The sequence below is a fragment of the Nanorana parkeri genome, unplaced genomic scaffold, assembly GCF_000935625.1.
Source record: "Nanorana parkeri isolate BGI_ZX_2015 unplaced genomic scaffold, ASM93562v1 scaffold63, whole genome shotgun sequence".
NCBI lineage: Eukaryota > Metazoa > Chordata > Amphibia > Anura > Dicroglossidae > Nanorana > Nanorana parkeri.
The window spans coordinates 1,488,384-1,506,798 of record NW_017306331.1 but is presented as its reverse complement, the minus strand read 5'-3'; the positions used below and the strand labels follow the sequence as shown (position 1 = coordinate 1,506,798).

At 41.9% G+C, this 18,415-nt stretch overlaps 1 protein-coding gene across 1 annotated transcript in view; it reads left to right on the top strand.

The window, feature by feature from the left end:
- The window catches only part of PRKCE (protein kinase C epsilon), a 306,814-nt gene that overhangs the window by 179,561 nt on the left and 108,838 nt on the right, over nt 1-18,415 (top strand). The window contains exons 3-9 of the mRNA XM_018576287.1: nt 2,140-2,299; nt 6,149-6,183; nt 10,821-10,906; nt 12,993-13,122; nt 13,812-13,954; nt 16,225-16,321; nt 18,094-18,308. Coding sequence (XP_018431789.1) covers nt 2,140-2,299; nt 6,149-6,183; nt 10,821-10,906; nt 12,993-13,122; nt 13,812-13,954; nt 16,225-16,321; nt 18,094-18,308 — 866 coding nt within the window. The remainder of the gene's footprint in view (nt 1-2,139; nt 2,300-6,148; nt 6,184-10,820; nt 10,907-12,992; nt 13,123-13,811; nt 13,955-16,224; nt 16,322-18,093; nt 18,309-18,415) is intronic.

Here is an 18,415-nt window from a genome sequence, read left to right as displayed (position 1 = left end):
TTTGTTTGTTGTGATCAAATATACAGTAATAACATACACAGTTGACTGCATCAATATAACAAATAATGTACTTAATTGTACAGACTCGACACGTTTCGCAGTATTGCTTCCTCAAGAGTCCTGAAAATCCATAATATGACAATTTCATAGCGTACAAGACAGCATATATATATATATATTAGCCATTTTATAGAATTAATTCAACTGTTTTTTGAGTTAGTCACTTCACATACCTGACAGTTCATGGCTATTAATTAGATCATCCAACACCCGCAAGTCACGGGAGCAGAGGGATGGGAGAGGAGGGATAGTAAGGCGAAGGTAAAGCCGGAGTCCTGATAACGGTATGCACAATGTTCCAGCGGGGGCTTTCTGGGGAGATCAAATGGACAGGAACCCACTTTATCTATTCTTAAATTATATATATTAAATATATTGTTTTCAATGGATAAATGATTACCTAAACACAAGGATGACAAAAAGGTCCCAATAATCAAATGGCTCACCCAGTGTCCAAGTACAGACTCTCCGAGTAGGATTTCAGCCATTTAGACAATTCAGAATCACCATTTGGTTGTTGAATACAACTTCCCCACTCTCACAGTGTTGATCACATCTTTGTCCTCTTGATAAAAACCACAGGTGGTGTTTGTTATAGTTAAATCACTGCTTAGGTGTTAGTAAGGCTCGGGAACCTTCAGAATATGTGTAGTATATAGTGGCTTACCTCTTTTTGTGTTGTATGTGAGTCCTGTCAGCAATGGAGTATTGTCTAAATCCGCTTTTTACTCCTGCGGATAACAGATCTACCTTCACAGGTACAAACAGGTTTGCTGATAAGGTGTGTGTGTGTTTGTGGGGGGGGGCATAGGCATCCTTTCTGTACCGGGCCTGGGCCACGTCAGGTCAGCAGGGGGGCCCAGGCTTGGCAGGAAGACTGTATGGACTCCAGGATTCTAATGGCAATCCTGCTGTCAGTTGTTAGTCTTGTGTTAGCACACTGTCTGCCATCTTCCCCCCACCATGCTAAGTTTAAGTTTTGGATAATTCCGACAGAGAAATGAGTTGCTGGGATGAACCAGGGGAACCCCCTACCTCTCCAAACATAAGCAGCAGTAGGAGTTGTGGCTGTAATTTGCAGATGAACAGAATGGGCAGAGGGAGCTCAGTTGGAGAAGGGGCAGCGAGAGCTGGTACGAGCAATATGGGGAGGTGGACCTGGAAAACATTGAGGAGCAATATGGTGAGTGTTACTCTATGGGATGTGTGATACCTGGGCTTGCCAAAGTTTTCCTAGGGACAATGTCCGACTCTGCATCAGGGAAAGCATGTAGCTGTACAGAACATGGGGCACTGGATATCAGCCTGCCCTGCAAACCATTCTAGGGGAATAGAGACAAAGGTTGAAGTTGGTTGACTGCCACTCTGAACAGACACAACATCATGTCCAGCTGGGGGGAATTATGGTTGTCGAGGTTGCTCTGTCAAGTAGGCTGTATGGGCCCCATGATTTCTGATGGTGGACCTGGGTACAAAACTAGTCTCCAGCTTGTAGTTCCCCGGCAATGTTCAAAAGAGAATATTCTCAAATGGGACACGAACAAAACTTTATTAAAACAAATAAGCTCCCACCAATTTTTGCACAACTTTTTTTTAATCTTTCCTGTGACTCCCGTGAAGAGGACCCACTCCGGGCAATTGCTGCGACTAGTGCTTCAGTCACAGCCTCAGCTTTCACGGTGTGTCTGGTAGCAAACATCGGATGCAGCCCGGTACATCACTTCCGGTCACTAGCTATCAAGCTCTACCCTATGGCTCCGAGCCGCTGATGAGAACCCTAATAAGACTGGCTGGTGTTCCAGGATAATTGAAATGCCATTCAGTCTTATCTAGGCAGAATAAAAACAGAGGTACAGCATTGCTACCTTACGTATATTTGCAAATGTATGCAACAAAAATCTTTCTCCATAAGGCCATGCAACTCTGTGATCCTATTCTTATGAAATTTCAGGATATCGATTGATGCATTTGTGCTGTTTTTTTGTACCTAGTTTGTGTTTTGCCCAAAATAACTTTTATAGCTTATGTTCTTCATATTGTTTATCAATATATTGATTTGTCTGTATTTTTTTACCCTAGCCCCAAAAGAAAATGAAGAACGAGTCTTCAGGGAGCGAATGCGCCCCAGGAAACGGCAGGGGGCAGTTCGGCGAAGGGTTCATCAAGTTAATGGGCACAAATTTATGGCAACGTACCTTAGGCAACCTACGTACTGTTCACACTGCAGAGATTTTATATGGTAAGTCACAAATCCCTGGTGCATGCTGGGAGTTTTATGCAGTGACGAGTGTTTTGTGCCAGTTTAAGGTGTTTCAGGATGCGCAATAGTGTGCGCACACAAACACAAGGTAACTTACAAAATTCATACTAAATCGAAAAGGTAACATTGTATTGAGTTAATAAATAACAGATTTTTGTAAATTTTACATTGTGCCTTTTTTTGCGAAATGGTTAAAAATCGAAGGTACGCAAAACTGTGAATAAGCAACTTGCACTAAAAATCTAGAGTTTGAGTTCACACTCATGTGTTGCAATAATACCCGATCTGCAGTGCTGTGTAAGTGCTGCGCTGGTGTGTGCTGCGATAAAATGATCCAGCGTTACACTTTATCACAATGCAGTGTGTTACAACAAGCAACAGTGCATTGCAATGTGCATCAATGTGACACAACTCGCTGTTATACTCTGCATAAAGTTGAATGAATGTAATTTAGTAAACATGGCATACCAATCCCTACAGTTGTGAATAAACATTGGAGTGGTGACCAGGGCAGTTGGGGATTTTTGGGGGGCGGTGTTGATGCTGGTCACATTTTTTTGAATGGCTGCAATCAGTGACTTGTCTGCAGCTGATCACAGCTATTCTCTGGAGGAGAGGATGTAGGGCTTACTGAAGAAGCCAGCTGCAAGCAGTTCTGTTATGATGTAACCCTTGTGTCCTTGGCAGTAAAAGGGTTAAAGGTAGTCTGATTGGCTGTGGCCTTTTTAATGGAGGATTCAAGTTAGATGCATATAGAGGATTCAAGTTAGTTGCCGTGAACTATGTATTTTTTGCTGCTAATCTCACCGAAATCTACATAAAAGTCACTATTCTCTGTTTGAGCTGTTTAGGGGTAACCCAACGATCATGTCAGTAAGTTCTTCTTCCATCAAGTAAGCATAAGCTGCAGAATGCTTGTAGTAAATTTGCAAGCTATGTTTCTCTTCTGCTGTACATTTATCCTGCTGACGTCTAAATCCTGCCAGCATACATAACAGGAAGAGAGTCTTCACTTCAGACGTCTTCCTGGAGGCTGCATTAGTCAACTCACGCCAGTGCAGGAGAGATATTTGAATGGAAAAAGTAACAAAATGATTTATTTTCTGCTATAGCTATTATGATCTCCACAGAACGTGCAACTCCACCTGTGACATCAAATGCCTTGCACATTGTATACTTTATTATTGTATACTGCATTATGTGTTTAACAAAACACATAATGCAGACATCATAAGAGCACTCATCATAAATATCAACCCAGAAAATTGCTATTACACCTTTTAAAGGCTTTTATGATACCTGGCTACTAGAACTAGTCAATGCATAAGATTGATATGTATGGTAAGAGCTTATTGCCTTTCTGTCATTATTTTTAATAAAGATGGAAAAACATTATACATTATTTAAGACTTCACATTTTATGTATATACAAAACTTTTTATTTAGTTTTGGGTGGGTCAAGGCTTGTTTTTTGCTGTCTTTGTCCTGCTGGAGAGATTTCACTTCCTGTCCTGGAGGGACAGGAGGAAATGAGAGGGGATCTCTCCAAAGTGAAAGGAGGAAATGAGAGGGGATCTCTCCAAAGTGAATGAAAATCCCATTTTAGAGAATAGTCATAGGAACATGTTTCCTCATTGCAGGGTTTACCCCAACCTCTTACCCTGGTGACAACTCTAAAATTTTGGATTTCCTCACGACTATTAGAGAGGATGAATTTAACCAGCAGGAACACAAACCGTAATAAAAGCTTGGCGCTTCTCCAGTCCATCCAAAACCTAAACAATGGGCTAGGCAGTGCATACTTTGTATTGCATTCCATTTCATGCTTACACATGCTGGAAAAGTAATTACAAAAAGACACAAATTAATTAATGTATGTAAACTCAAAGCTATTTTTGTTGTTGTTATGGTCCTATCGGGGATTTTTTATTTTTTTTGCAGTCTCATATATGGCGGGAAGATTTTCCTTTGCTTCCTGTCTCAAAAACAAAACAGGAAGTAAGAACAAATATCACCAAAGTGAGGAGAATCCGCTCTTAGACATTTGTCACTGGAACAAGCATGACTATTGGAAGATTCCCGTCACCTTCTGTTTCTGTGATAACGGTCACAATTGTCAATTCCACTCATTTTATATATAAAAAAACCCAAAACGAATAAAAGAGAATACTTAACACTCCTGGGTTTATGAGTTCTGACAGAGTTTAAGAAACAAAAGATGTGTCTGAATGGTTGTTCTCCAACCAAGGCTTGTACAGATGATTTACAGATATTAAAGGAGAACTATGAGGTGAGTGCTTTCCACTCAACTCATAGTTCTAGCCGACCTGTGACAATGAGACTGTCACAGGTTGGCTTAGTAGATCGGGAGGTGAGCAAACACATACCGGCGTTCGCTCACCTCTCGATCCTGTCATGGCTCTCTGCCGTGACGGGAGGGGCTGGATTCCCCCCTCCCCGATCCTCCAGCGCTGACTGGCGGAACAGACAGGGGAGGGGGTGGGTACAGCTGGCTCTGCCTCTAGATAGGCAGAGCCAGCTGTCAGTCACGCAGCTGGGCGGATCCAGACATAATTGTCGGGATCCGCTTCAGCTGCGGCGTCTCAGTATACCGCGAGCAGCAGCTCACGGTATACTGCGGCGTCTCAGTATACCGCAATCTACAGCTCGCGGTATACTGAGCCTAGGGTGACGGTAGGACGCTAATTTGTGTCCTCCCGTTACCCTAAGGAGAGCTATGGGGAAAAGCCTTAACCCCATAGTTCTCCTTTAAAGGGGAACATTTCTGGGCTCTTATGAGCCTCTTGATGTTAAAACAAGAGCCTCTCTAGCTGCCTCTGCAGCATCTTTTTGTCAGCCATCTAGGGGGTGTCACTGAGCCGGCCCTGAGTGCAGGGTCGGGGAGGGAGAGCAGAAGGGCTAAGCCTTTACGAAGTCCTCCTCTGCTCCTCCCAAACTGTTAAATTCATATCCAAAACTATGCAACAACCCCTAAATTATAGTGCATCATGAAATGATCTTTACATTAAACCCAAACTTGGTGTAAATGTGAAGCATGGTTGGGCCAAGAGAGTTAAAGTGGCTTGTCAGGCCCCTGACCATCGCAACCTTTCTATTCTTGGTATGTCTGTTTTTGTCTTGACGAGACCCAGTTATGTGTGCAACTAATTTTACAATATCACTGTCCAATTCCAAGTTATGAAATTGGATTGATATTGTAACTCTGTTTTAGAACTACGTGTGTCTCCAAGGTCACCTGGGTGGTTAAGTTTACCTTGTCCTGTGTGTTTACCTACCTGTCAATTTGCTAATTTATTAGGGGATTTATGAGCTGGGCAAAACAATTAACCTGGTATTAGGAATGTACGATCCCGTTCATAAAGTAATCACTTAAATGAATTCACGCCAGGTCCAGGGGAAACTCTAAATAAACACTTAGGTTTTAGTGCTTCACTTAAGAACTATAAAGATTACAGGCCCAGATTAGCAGATATTGTGCTGGAATTTGAAGAGCTTGGCAACTGAGGGCAACCCAAGGTCACTTCAACTGAATGAAAGGCTGCATTTATTTGTAAGCTGGTGGAGAAGACAATTTCATACTTAATAATAATAGGCTTAAACCTCGTTACTGTCACAAATATAAAAAATGTTTTGGCTTTGCATACACATCTAATCTTAGGGATATATAAATATATGATTTGAGACAGCCATTGCCAGTATCTATACCCATTCACCTTGTCCCCAGCCATGTCTCCTCTATGATGCTTTTACTTTGACATGAGAATTGTTTTTATGTCACTCAGTGATTTTTTATTTTTTTATTTACAGGGGTGTAATAGGGAAACAGGGATATCAATGTCAAGGTAAGAAAAAAGTTCCTGTAAATGTGGTGAAAATAACCTGCCAAGTTCTGTCATTCTGATTACTACAGTCAGGAGTTTTATAGAACTTACTATAATTAACTATACATGATCTGAACTATTTCCCATCTATGGCTAATCTGTGATTGTTCCCAGCGATACCTGATCTAAATTATTCCCAGCCATACCTGATCCAAATTGTTCCCAGCCATACCTGATCCAAATAGTCCCCAGCCATACCTGATCCAAATAGTCCCCAGCCATACCTGATCCAAATAGTCCCCAGCCATACCTGATCCAAATAGTCCCCAGCCATACCTGATCCAAATAGTCCCCAGCCATACCTGATCCAAATAGTCCCCAGCCATACCTGATCCAAATAGTCCCCAGCCATACCTGATCCAAATAGTCCCCAGCCATACCTGATCCAAATAGTCCCCAGCCATACCTGATCCAAATAGTCCCCAGCCATACCTGATCCAAATAGTCCCCAGCCATACCTGATCCAAATAGTCCCCAGCCATACCTGATCCAAATAGTCCCCAGCCATACCTGATCCAAATAGTCCCCAGCCATACCTGATCCAAATAGTCCCCAGCCATACCTGATCCAAATAGTCCCCAGCCATACCTGATCCAAATAGTCCCCAGCCATACCTGATCCAAATAGTCCCCAGCCATACCTGATCCAAATAGTCCCCAGCCATACCTGATCCAAATAGTCCCCAGCCATACCTGATCCAAATAGTCCCCAGCCATACCTGATCCAAATAGTCCCCAGCCATACCTGATCCAAATAGTCCCCAGCCATACCTGATCCAAATAGTCCCCAGCCATACCTGATCCAAATAGTCCCCAGCCATACCTGATCCAAATAGTCCCCAGCCATACCTGATCCAAATAGTCCCCAGCCATACCTGATCCAAATAGTCCCCAGCCATACCTGATCCAAATAGTCCCCAGCCATACCTGATCCAAATAGTCCCCAGCCATACCTGATCCAAATAGTCCCCAGCCATACCTGATCCAAATAGTCCCCAGCCATACCTGATCCAAATAGTCCCCAGCCATACCTGATCCAAATAGTCCCCAGCCATACCTGATCCAAATAGTCCCCAGCCATACCTGATCCAAATAGTCCCCAGCCATACCTGATCCAAATAGTCCCCAGCCATACCTGATCCAAATAGTCCCCAGCCATACCTGATCCAAATTATTCCCAGCTATACCTGATCCAAATTATAACCAACCGTACTTGATCCAAATGATTCCCAGCCATACCTGATCCAGATTATTCCCAGCCATACCTGATCTAAAATAATTCCCAGCTATACCTGATCTAAAATAATTCCCAGCTATATCTGACCAGAATTATTCCCAGTTTTTATACCCGATTTGAAATATTTATGTACCTGATCCATTGTATGACCCTGCACAGATTTTCTATGGGTGGCCTGCCAATTAGCAGCCAAAGGCTGATGTCCTTTTATTGCAGCTGGTTGCCTTCCATTTGTCTGAATAGAGCATTTGGCATATATCAAGGTGTTCCAACAGGATAAGACCAGTATGGCAGGGTTGTTAAATATCAGCAAGGAAAGAAAGAAGCAGAATTGTTGCCATAGCAATCTTTCCTGGTGTCGCTTTTCTAATACAATTTGACTGTACACCTAATTAATATCTGTAGATAACACCTCCACTGCCTTTTCTCCACTGTTACATGAAAAGTTTGCTCGTTCATCAAATGGTTGAATCATAATACATTTTTCCAGTAACAGATACTATAAAATTCTGAAGGACATAATTTTTTTTTATGTACTAACACAAACAAAGGAAGATTGGGAAAGTCTTTTGAGATGTAAGGAAATATATCCCTTCTGTAGCGCTCACCCCTGAAGGTGCCACTAGAATGATCTTTCCTAGCCTGTCTAGGGTTTGCAATGGTGTTGCTGCCCCAAATGCACTTAACAACCCTTCAGTAGCGACCGGTAAGTGAAGTCCACATAGAAGACGCAATGCTGATTAACTTTATTAGAGAACTTTGGGAGAGGGTCAGGGCACAGGACACCCAAGTTGTAATAGACTCCGAAAAATGATAGAACAAAGTACTTGCAGTCTTCACAGATAGAGGACCTTTAAGCTGATTGTGGCAATCTGTGTCTTGAGCTCCTGGCTGTGCAATACCAATACTTGAAACAAAAGCTGCTAGTCCGTTCCAGATTAGATCACCATGCTGCCGCAATGGATCACTTCTGAGGCTCCCCTCACCTGGTGAAGTTGCTCTCTGTCATCTTCATCCTCAGCTTCAGTCATTAGGCCCCAGGCCCAGGCGGCCTTAGTGTGAGCACATGGCCTTCCTTTGTAGGCTGCAGGCCTAGACAGGTCAGACAATCCACAGCAGCCCCCCCACCCCACCCCCAGGTGAGGAAGAGAGAATGTCAATGGTCCACCGTGAATATTTATCTCCTCCCCCAGCACGAACCACTGGTCATGAAATTGCTAGTGATTGGCTATGGAGACATCAATATTCATAACACACTATTATTGGTTGCTCTCCTCTGTGGCAAGGTTACAGCCAGCAGCAGGCAGATGCAAAAACGATAACAGGGTGCTTAGGAGAAATCAAATCAGGATCAGACCTATCAAATCAGGCTGAGACTAAATACAGTCTGACAACAGCTAAATTTAAAGGCACCCCTGCTTAAGGCAGGGTGGCCACACCTAGTAAATCCTGCAATTGATGTGGTTTCTGTATATGGTCTTCAGTCTGAGAATTGGGTGTGTGGGTAGTGGGCATGACTTAAAAGACAAGTCAGTGGGACCTGCTGCAACCTGTAGTTTTAGAGAGATAAGGTAGGTCACTCCTCAGTGGAACCGGGTGGGAATACTAAAGTAGTAATAGTAGTTCTAAAATTCCAGAGGGACCATTGGGACATGCAGGGGCTAGTAATAGCACAAAGACAGACGAGACACCAGTGGAGCTAGCTGGGACTTATACAGAGACATGAGAGGCACCTATAGTTCTACATAGACAGGAGAGATGCCAATGAGACCTGCTGGGACTTTTAGTTCAAGCATATCTAGAAAGCTGGGGTACCATAATGGCAACAAATAAGAGAAGAGTGGACCAGTTATATCCTCCTTACCCTCTCTCTATACTTGTCTCCACCTCATTCTGGTGGATTTAGGGCCTGTTTTTCTCCGCAGGCGTATGTCTGCCTGTCCTAGTTCACTGCCAGCTCCTGTGCACAGTGGCCTCTAGAGGCTGCATGAGAAACTGCACCCCCAGAAAAGGAAGTCCCCTAGTGGCTACATTACCATGAAAACAGTCTAATTTCTCATTTAAAATACTAAGGGATATCTGTAAACTTTATTTTAATAACAAAGAACTTTCCGCAGAGGCTTTATCTAATATAAGACTCAATACACTAAGTTATAACTCATAATAAACCATTATTTTTAGCAACAGCAGCCAATGAAAGTGGCAAATATCAGTTACATGGTTGAAAATGACAGGAATTATGGCAAATCCATCAGTAGTTAATGCTTAGTGAGTTCATCCCATAATGATCAGATAAAGAACAATATCTATTCTTTATATAGAACATGTGAAAGGTAAGAATAGGTTTATTGAGATTTGCTGTCTGGGAAAACTGGCTGGAGATGTGACAAGTGTGGAAAATGCCTGTGTTTGCCAGATTTTATTTCTCATGTTCACATTGGGCATCTCATCTCCTCCCAGTCTGACCTGTGTTACTTTTATGTGTATTTACCATTTGTATAAAACAAATATTTGCCATCCCGCACGAACTTGAAATGTTCACCAGATATCAAATTCAGACAGTCCAAGTTCTATATAAATAGCATTCCTCCCAAGTTTCTGAGATAGAAAAGGAAGTGTTTTAAAGGTAAAAACCCCACTTTAAAAATAAATGCACACTTGATATAATAATAAAAATAATTTTAAAAAAAGTGCATTGCATTGGAGCCAGTAGAGCATTGCAACCACTAAGAGTGGATCGCGGGCCTAATCTTCTGGCTCCTACAGATTCTCTCTCCTGTCCCTGTTACAGGAACAGGAGTAAGAATGAATGGACTACAAGTGCAATGACCTCACCACACTTGTACGCCATTGACAACTAGAAGTCCCTGTGCCTTGGTGGATGTAGAAACGTACAGTTTCTCCATTTAGAGATCCTTTCAAATGCATGCAGCTGTATGGGCAGCAGTACCGCTTCATGAACACTGGGCAGTGGCTGCTCCACCGCCCTCTGGAAAGGCAATGAAGGCTCTGAGTTCAACTTCAAGTGGATATAAACAGACCTCCTGGTTTCAGAGACTGAAAGAAAATTACATCTATACCTATAAACAGTGTTGGCATAAGAAATAAAACAAACGTTTTTGTTGTGGACCAGAATTCTTTTAATAAAACATGTTGAGGAACTTTGCTGGTGCACTATAAGCATAGCAATCACTCAACTTACTGTTTTCAGGTTGGTGAATAACTGTTGGTTGCTAGGGGTTACCATCCTTTTTCACAGCCTTAGTAAATGAGCCTGCTTAGTGTGTTATTATCTATAGGTTGTTGCGATTGTCTTTGACAAAATGCTGATATAGTTAAATATATCTGTCTTCTTTCTACAGTTTGCACTTGCGTAGTTCACAAGAGATGCCATGAGCTTATCATCACGAAGTGCGCCGGCCTGAAGAAACAGGAAACCCCCGATGAAGTAAATATTCAAACTGTTAGATCTTTGTTGAAAAACAGCCTTGGGTGACTCTTCCTTTGCCGGTATCCCTCCAACATGTTGTGTTCTACTTCCATGAGCCCGGATCAGCTGCCAGTGCACCCAAACTTCCATTGGAGCTCAAATTGTAACCATAAACCTACTACAGCATCCATATCAGAAGAAAAGTCATAGTAAACGTTATTGGCAATGTAGATTGTGATTATACTGCCCATTTTTAAAGATCCTGGACTGCCAGCTGAGCTCCAGTTTCCTCCACCATTTTAATGAAAAGTTAAAGTGACACTCAACTCAGGAGTTAAACCTCAAAAATACATTCAAGTACTTTAACTACTAACAAAAATGTATCTTATTTGTGTATCACTCAGCTGTAGATCCTCAAATCATCTGTGAATTGGTGCTGACACTGTCCTTCCTGCTGGAGGGTGACTGCTTGTGTTCCCCATGGTCCCTGTGTGTGTTGTAAAGTAGTTACCTCTCCAAGCTCACTCCTGTGATGGACTACAATCTCATGTTTAGTTCACCCATTTGTATTGAGATTGTAGTCCATCACAGGAGTGAGCTTGGAGAGGTAACTACTTTACAACACACACAGGGACCATGGGGAACACAAGCAGTCACCCTCCAGCAGGAAGGACAGTGTCAGCACCAATTCACAGATGATTTGAGGATCTACAGCCCAGTGATACACAAATAAGATAAATTATGTCAATAGTTAAGGTACTTGAATGTACATTGAGATTTAACTCCTGAGTTTTGTGTCACTTTAAAGACGCTCCACTTGGTTGCTCCTTCAGAGCCCTCAGGAAATATTTGGCCCTTCTTGGCATTTGACTTTCTCCCAGGATGCATTTCTTGGGCCTGAGAGGCCGGGTATGCACACTGTCACATGAGGAGAGAGGGAAATAATTTTAAGCCCTGTGTAATCTGACATTATCAGACATGGAGCTTACACGTGGTTTCAACTCCTGGCTGTGCGGAGGATCTGTCTGTTTCAAGAATATTTTTTTCGGGCTTGATATTTCAAATGAACCTTTGAGTTTAGGGTTGTTTTTTTTCAGGAGAACACATCATTTGACCTGAACTGGCAAAGTTACAGAGTCTTGAGTGATGATAAGAAAACCTGCTTATTATCATTGTGTATGCATTGAATTTCTTTGGAATAAGTGGTAGACTGAGAAATGTGGAAAGCTATGCCAAATATATAAAACTAGCTCAAATATTACAAATAAAATGTTCCTGCTCTGTGGGGACCTTTCTAATAACTACCTCTTTTCAGAGGGCCAAGAAGGAGGTGTGTGCTCACTGTAAACGTATTACTAGTCACAATATTGTAATAAGAGAACTACTGCAGTCAATCAATGAGCAGAAAATCTGCTTGCTGGAGTGTTCTTTAAACTGGCAATGTACAGTGTGCACCCAGCTAATGAAATTCATCCTCTGACAGTTGCCAGCCTACACTTTCAGTGGCTATTGGCTGTCAAACCTGGATGTCGCTGACAGCTGCAGCCACCACTAATGATCAGTAACCAATGAGAGTGGTCCCTGATTATATGATCAGTATTTAATCCATTATTTAGTGATCAAACTTAAGGCTGAATTAACAAAATAATGGTTTTGCTGTCAATAGATGGCAGCATGCCTCAGTTTAATACTGCAGTCGTCTGATACAATTGTAATATTAAGAATTCACTCAATAATTGTATTCATAAATGAATAGCTGCAGTATAAAAAAAAAGTGAATACATTAATCCCGAATTATTATAAACATTTTATAAAGTACTGTTATGTCTTTATAAATGTAAAAATTATTTACTTGAGAAATCTAGTTATAGAGTTTTATAGTCAATGTAAACCGTGCATATTTGGCCTGGGTGCATATTTGGCCTGGGTATCTGGTCGTTTTAATGACCTCTGCAAAGGAAAAGGTAAATATTGATCCTCTAATAGATGTAATATATTTAGTGTCTTCATATATACTTGTAATTTAGCTTTAATACTTTTGCATTGTGGAAGTGATGCAGCTAGAGTCCTTACTAGGCAGTAACTTTGTGTTGTGTCTCAGCAGGTGGGCTCCCAGCGTTTTAGTGTTAACATGCCTCACAAGTTCAGCATCCACAACTACAAAGTTCCCACATTTTGTGATCACTGTGGTTCATTACTATGGGGCCTCATGCGGCAAGGTTTACAATGCAAAGGTAAGAAATGCAAAATTTTGTTTCATACTTCGACAATGTTTCTATTGCAGTTATATGCACGTACAAAGTTCTAATCATTCCGTACATGTATGCTGAAGTCCAAATGTTTTTCCACCTTTTATTGTGAATTTACCTTTTTAAGGTTTATGTTGTCATAGTTACATAATATTTGAGGTTGAATAAAGACGTCAGTCCATCAAGTCCAACCTTGTCTGTGTTCTCTGCGAGAATTTCCCCCACTTCATGGTAGTCACCAAGAGCGGAAGTGTAGAGAAATCTCTCCAATGGGGCTACATACAGAAATAAAATATGCATATCAGGGAGTTTTAAATAAAGTTATTAGTGGACATAGTTGTTGTGTAGTACTACTAAGCAGGAAGTGGAGTGTCGTATGTAATGAGCCAGGATGACTGCTTCCATGTGCTAAGCTCTATCCGCTATGTGGATAACACAGCTGCTACCGTAAATGATCATAACCAACATGGTGGCGTGGACATCAGTCACACTGTTCAGTAGAAGTAGCAGCTGGGGATTGCTGGCTTTGATGGCATGTAATGGAAGACTTTTATAAAAGCAAAAAAAATCCAAGCCAAAGAGCTAAGGTTACTAGGATTTGATGAGCATGAAAATATGTGTAGCGACAGAATTTGTTTACTTTTTGTTTTTCTTTGTTTGCAACATTTGCGCAGTGTGTAAAATGAACGTACACAGACGCTGTGAATCTAATGTAGCACCAAACTGTGGAGTGGATTCTCGGGGTATAGCTAAAGTACTAGCGGATCTTGGCGTCACGCCGGATAAAATCACAGCCGCTGGGCAGCGAAGGAAAAAGGTATGACCTTTTATATGTAATGTACATTTTTTAATTTTATTTAGAAAAACTAAATCAGGTAATGATATGCAAAAAATTAGATGTTGGTCTATAGAAACCACTTGAAATTAGTTTTACATTGTCTAGAGCTGCTTACAGGTTTTAGCAATTGGGCCTTTAACTTATAACAGAACCAGCCACTTGGCCATTATTCTGATGAAAGGTTGTGGTACAACCACACGTCAACATTAGGCTGGGTTCACACCCGGACGTCCGGAGTATGCGCGTTTGCCGCACGTTTCGTGCCGTAGGTTTTTACAGCGATTTGCGGTAAAAGAAACGTGCGACAAACGCGCGTTTACGAGGGCAATCCGGCTGTATACTTATGGATACGCGTGGCAAATACGCCCCAAAGAAGCTCCTGTAAAACGCCCAGGTGAGAACCAGGCCTTAGGGGCTATATACAAACATCCACTGACCCTGGCCTATGGCCATGAAGCATCCAAGTTGGACCATCCAGAGGGATTTCTGGCATGATCGGGTTCCTGTCACAACCAGATTCAGCAGTGAATATTCGGTTATGCCTGTGGAAACCTTTCTCTTTAATAGTTGCACATGCAAAAATGAAATGAACTCTCTGGAGGGCACAGTAAACATTACCCATCGCTGGCAGAAACATGACGACACAGTAATAGGACATCTTGTTTATATTTCCACAGTCCTGTGGCTGTCTTGTATCCCATGAGCTTCATGTAAGCCAGGAGTCTGTGCCAGCCTCTGTTAAATAGGAGAGTCATAGAACAGTGGCATGACAGGCTGTTATACAGCATTTTTGTGTGACTGGCACAGATTTAGGCTGCTGCAGAGAAAAGAATGGTATTAAATATTAGAATTATGAAGAAATGAATGGGAATAAGAAGTGAGAGGCACTAAGGGTAAAATTAGGATACAGAGGTTTATCTGGCTTGGATTATCATATTCAGCAGGGACGTGCGGTCAAGGGAGGCAGAGTGTCACCTAGTATTATGGAGGAAAAAGCTGTCAGCTTCAAGTCAGGGGAATGCCTCACCCAACACGGAAGGTACCGCACGTCACTGATATTCAGTAGCGTGTCATGATAAACCATGCCCCTTCAATAAAGCTGCCCTTTAATAAATCCCCCCACCCCACTGAGCGCAGTATACCTGGGCTAATACTTATCTTTCACTCCAGTCCAGCAATCATTCTCCAAAAGGCCTTAGCTGGCTCATTTTCATAATGTGCATGTGTGCCCAGGGCCACATTCATTCCTGTGGGTAAGCAGTACACCAAGGGACCTTGAGTACAGCTTACCCTTAGAAAGAGGTTGCGGCACTCGTGCAAAAAGAAGAGGACCAGACCAATGTTGGAGAAAATATCACTGGATCAGGGAGGAAGGCAAGTATTGTCCCAGTTGGGCTGTATTTAGGTAGGTGGGGAGATTTATTAACGCACATATCACAATCTTACTAAAGGTGTATTTAAAAAAAGCAAAGCATACTCGTATTGCTTCGGTGACCTCTGGCCCAAGCAAAGAGAAGTATTGAGGTCACTGGGGACAGCAAGTTAAAGGAAATCTCTTTCAAGCTTTAGTTCTCTTAAAGTGTGGAATCGTTGGACGCTCCATCATGTGTTTATTACAGTTACTTATATAGCGCTGTCAATTTACACAGTGCTTTACATACTATTCAATCACATCTATCCCTGCCCTCAAGGAGCTTACAATCTAGGGTCCTTATTGTACACACACTAGGCCCCTTTTAGACAGTGTGGGAGGAAACCGGAGTACTTGCAGGAAACCCATGCAAGCATAGGGAGAACATGCAAACTCCATGCAGGTAGTCTTCTTGTTGGGATTTGAGCCACAGACACCAGTGCTGCAAAGCAGATGTGCTAACCACTGAGCAACTGTATTTTAGGGCTGTCTGTTTTCCCCTTACTTTTCTGTATCTCCCCAGCAGCGAAATGGGGAGCTGCCAAACCAGGGCAAAGGTTCTAACACTTCTCCTCTTTATCAAAACCTAAAGAACACATGTCTCTTCCAACTTGAATAAAGGAAGGGACTTCTACTGTACTTCTTTGAACATATTCAGTTTCATACATTAGCAAATATTGGTTAAAGCCAAATCTTGATACTTTTGCAGAGTGTGTTTCCTACTCTGATTTCTACATTGACCAGTAATGTCTACATTAGATATATTCATTGACTTGCTGAACTCTACTCTGTGTTGTGGTTACAAAAGACTGATCCTGATGCTGTGTTGTTTTCTTAGTTAAATGCAGGTGCAGAGACTCAGCCGCCGGTTCCTGGGTGTCCATCAGTGGAAGACGATAGGTCAAAATCTGCCCCAACATCTCCATGTGATCAGGGTTTGTGATTTCCACTTTCTTTAAAGTCCAGTATTGTCCAGTATTGTCAGTGAACAGATATGGAGTTATTGCTGTCTTTTACCTAAAAGTAATTTTATGTGACTTTAACACACTTGCTTTTTGATATCTTTTGTATTGTATTTAATACAGATACTTGTAGATTAGCCACTAGAGGGAGCATACATTCAATTTGCAATTACTCTGCCTGAGAAGATAACAGCCACACAGGGTGTCACCATCTCAATTACTAGCTTTGTGAGAAGGAACCATAAGTCATAGCCATTGTGTAGCACAGCAGAGTAAGAAGTAGAGCCTGCATATGTAGTGTAATACATGGCTGCCCTGATATACAGAATGTACATTAAAGCTAAAAGGTTCATTTGATATTGATTGATTACACCAGCCTGAAATCCTGTACATATATATGTAAAATGACTACGGAGATTATACAAGCTTTGTCTAGATCCCTTTTGAATCATTTCATTCTTAGCCTCCGTATCTGCTAGAGTGGTTAGTGGCCCTTGGTTTTACATTCAGTGAGGTCTGGGTAATGCTGTTGTGGAAGACACCAAAGCTCAACCACAGATGACAGCACAAGATGTACACCAAAGAGAAAGAGCACCTCTGATCATTGTAGCTCTAATGCCCCGTTCACATTGAGCGATTTATCGCGCAGTAATTCCCGCGATATCGCGGCTATTTACCGTGCGATATCGCTCTTCAATGCTTTGCAATGGGGCAAAGGGTCCTGCTGTCGCGGGTCGTGTGTCGCTACAGCAGGACCCTTTTTGGAGCGGATTTTGCCGCGATTCAATGCTTTTCAACGCAAGCAAACGCGCGATTTGCGAATCGCCAAATGTGAATGGGGCCTAATGGTACTCACTGCGTGTGGTGTTTGCTGAACCCAGTGAAGAGTTCCGGATTTTGTTCAGCTTGAACATCATAAAGAAGGAAATACAACACTGCCTTCTATAAATGTTTCAGCAATAAAGGCCAAATATCACAAAAAATGTTTTTTCATTATTACTTATTTGTACAAATTATCTATAAATGTGCCAACAGATTTATCACCTTTGTTTATGGAGTATTTTGATGTGCAGTTGGCTGTGCAAGAAAAGTGTTGGTGACAACCTTGGAATAATGTGTTTTGCAGGCCTAAGGTGTGCTTAAATTCTCAGCTGTGATATTCTTAAATTGACACTTTAGAAAAAAAAAATGTTAAAATGACTGGTGTATGGGGGCTGTCAGAATCTCCTTTGAGAATATGGGTTCCCTGCCTGTCAAGCTGATGTTTTAGTGCTTTCTAAATATCGGACCTGGAATTGGTATAGATAAGGCACTCAAACATTCATCTACAATATGGTTGTGATATATTCAGGCACATCCACACAGCTAGCATTTTTAAAAGAAGGCAGCCCCCATATTTATTTCATGGCAGAGTCCCAGGGAAGTGCTGATTCCCTTTAGAGGAACGGTCGTCTCCAATTTTACACGGGTCCTTCCTCCACTTCTGGTTGGAAGAAAGGATCGCTGATCATAGTTTTGTTCAAATGTGATTTCAATAAGGTTTTTTTTTTTTATTAAAATTTTCTATCAGCGTTGTATGTTCTCACTTCTATCTGTGCAGTTCTGACTGAGCTCTGTTCACTGAGCAATGGCAGGAGCTCCTCTCACATGGCGCCTTGGCACAGCACCTCTGAACAGAATACACAAAGTTAATTTGTTCCAAGCCCTCATGCTGAAGTTCTTTTTTGATTATGTTTTTTATGTAGAAATTAAAGAACTTGAAAACAACATCAGGAAAGCTTTGTCATTTGACAACCGGGGAGAAGAGCACAAAGCAGCGGCCACTGTGACAGCAGACAATCAGCTGACTGTAACGGGGGAAAACGGAGAGAATGGGGAGATCAAAATTCACCAAGCCAAGAGAATGGGTCTGGAGGAATTCAACTTCATCAAAGTATTAGGAAAAGGCAGCTTTGGAAAGGTTTGTATTATGTTTTGTGTACCATGCTCAGACCATCAACTCCCTTCCTGTATATGACCTGTGTTACAGTGTAAATAGACACTTCTTTGGAGTAAGCCGTGTATGGC